We start from the raw sequence: 2,250 nt of genomic DNA on the forward strand, positions 1-2,250 counted from the left end.
CTCCAAACATGGGCGGACCTTCGTGGAGCCAAGAGCAACCTTCGCCCGCTAATTTTTTTTAAGTATTAATTAATATTTTATAAAATATATATTTTTGAAAAATAAATAAAGAAAAATTTATCAACCTCTCAATTAAAAAAATATTTATGAAAAATAGAAAATACTTTAACTCCTTTAATAAATTTCTTGTTCTGCCCCTGACTCCAAACTTAACAACTCTAACTTTTAAATTTAATTTCTTTTATTTTAATTATATATTAATAAAATAATAATAATAAATTTCATTTCACAAAACTATTTATAAAATAAATTGGAGTGATTAAAATATGAGCAATTTGAAAGTTGAGTAGTTAAATTGAAATTTTTTAATCTTTAGTGACCAAAATAGGAGTGAGAAGATAGTTAAGTGATGAATGAAATAATTTACACATAAAAAAGATCACGTGTAACAAATCCGCTAAATTTTTAACGACGAAATATTAAAAAAAACAAAAAAAAACAAACGTTAAGTATGATTTTGAAACAAATGAAAGTTTATGTATTAAAATGAAATAAAACTAATAATTTAAATACTAAACATGTAATTTACCTATAAATATTTTTTAAAATTAAAATTAAATAAAATTTAAAATTTATAAATATTAAGAACTAAATTTATCATACGACATAATTTAACTTTTACATAAATATTAAATTTAAAATTCCAGTGCATAATTTTTAGCTTATCGATTTTATGCTTATCTGTAATATTATATTTAAATATATTTAAAAAAAATAATAATATTCTATTTAAATATTTGAAGGATTATAACTAGTTTCAAACTTTGTATAAAAAAGAAAAAAAAGTTTGAGGAGTTGTAGATAATTTAAAAAGTTATTGGAAAACAGTATATTAAAAAAATAATATGATATAAATTATTATTATTTTTATTTTACAAAGACCAAATATAACAAAACCTGATCACCCGTAAACTCACAAATCACTACTAAAATCGTATGAAGGATAGAAAGAACATAAAGAAAGAAAAAATCAAAACTTCAAAATAATGCAAACAATATGTAACGTTAGGAAGCCATTGAATCTGGCGTCAAAAGAGATCGATCCAGAACCAGAAGCTTCATCCTTATCACTATCCTCTTCAATGGGGTGATTGAAGTTCGCCGGCACGATGGTCTCAGGGGCGGAATCATCGCTCTCGAAATCAGGACTGTTGGGCGCCGGCGCATCATCCGGCGGATCTTGTAAGCTCTTAGGCAACCCTTGGCCGTGGGTCACGTTTACCTTGAAGCGCTGTCCGTTGTTGCATTGCTCGCCGTCGTAATCACTGGAGAAGAAATAGGTCATCCCTTCTTTCAGTAGAGGGACTGCTACTGAGACTGAATGAGGCGCCGTGGACGACGGATCCACCGCCGACCATTGAATCGTGTCGTTTGGAAGAGCGTCATCGTAATCGCAGAGCTTGTATGTGGTGAAACTGTATGTTTGGATTATCGAATGGTTGTTATCCGTATTGAAGACTGTGAAATGAAATCAAAACAACGCCGTAATCAGTACTAAAGATTTCCATATTTTGGTTGAAATGGTTTTCTTCTATTAATGGATATATATACTAAAATTTCATAGATTTTCACCATATGAGTCAAAAAGGAAAAGAAACTTGACACAAAAAAGTACTTACTGAGGAAATCTCCCAAGCTGAACTTGTTGGAATCAGCCCATTTCCGGTAATCAACGTCAGGCTTTTCAAGGGGGTCAAACCAGCCAAGGGAATCACCAACTGTGTAGTTCTTGTAAGCAGCGACGGACCCTGAAAATGACAGAACCAGAAGACAGAAAACATTAATGGTGAAGAATGGCAGAACTGAAGTCTTGTGATAAACAGAGCTTTGTCCCATGTTTCTTGGGTGTCAGTAAATGGTCTTCTCTAAAAGCCATGGAAGAAGCTAAAGTTGTGATTTATATATGTAGCCTTGCCTTTCGCATGGAATTACTATAATGGTTTCCTTCATCCTTTTTTTATGGTCCCCATACCCCCATTAAATTGTCAGATTCAACTTCTGTTTTCGTGAAGAACCGAGTAAATGACAAGAAAAGCATGAGAAGAAGAGTGTGACGGAGAAGACCAAGAAAAACTTCCTGGTCTTCGTCTTTTAATATCTACAAAAGTTTATTATCAACTTTGAAATATATATAAATATTTTTAAAAATAATATTTAATTTCAAATAACTGCATGTCTATAACTATATAT

The 2,250-nt window shown here is 31.0% G+C and overlaps 1 protein-coding gene across 1 annotated transcript; it reads right to left on the reverse strand.

The window, feature by feature from the left end:
* Nucleotides 1-1,030: 1,030 nt before the first annotated feature.
* On the reverse strand, nucleotides 1,031-1,911 carry LOC120157181 (early nodulin-55-2-like). Its single transcript, XM_039168412.1, has 2 exons — nucleotides 1,680-1,911; nucleotides 1,031-1,518 (listed from the first exon to the last, which is right to left on the reverse strand). The coding sequence occupies exons 1-2, from the start codon at nucleotides 1,894-1,896 to the stop codon at nucleotides 1,031-1,033; spliced, it is 705 nt and encodes a 234-aa protein (XP_039024343.1). The 5' UTR covers nucleotides 1,897-1,911.
* Nucleotides 1,912-2,250: the final 339 nt, after the last annotated feature.

This window comes from Hibiscus syriacus, unplaced genomic scaffold, assembly GCF_006381635.1.
Source record: "Hibiscus syriacus cultivar Baekdansim isolate YM2019G1 unplaced genomic scaffold, ASM638163v2 tig00111238_pilon, whole genome shotgun sequence".
Taxonomy (NCBI): Eukaryota; Viridiplantae; Streptophyta; class Magnoliopsida; order Malvales; family Malvaceae; genus Hibiscus; species Hibiscus syriacus.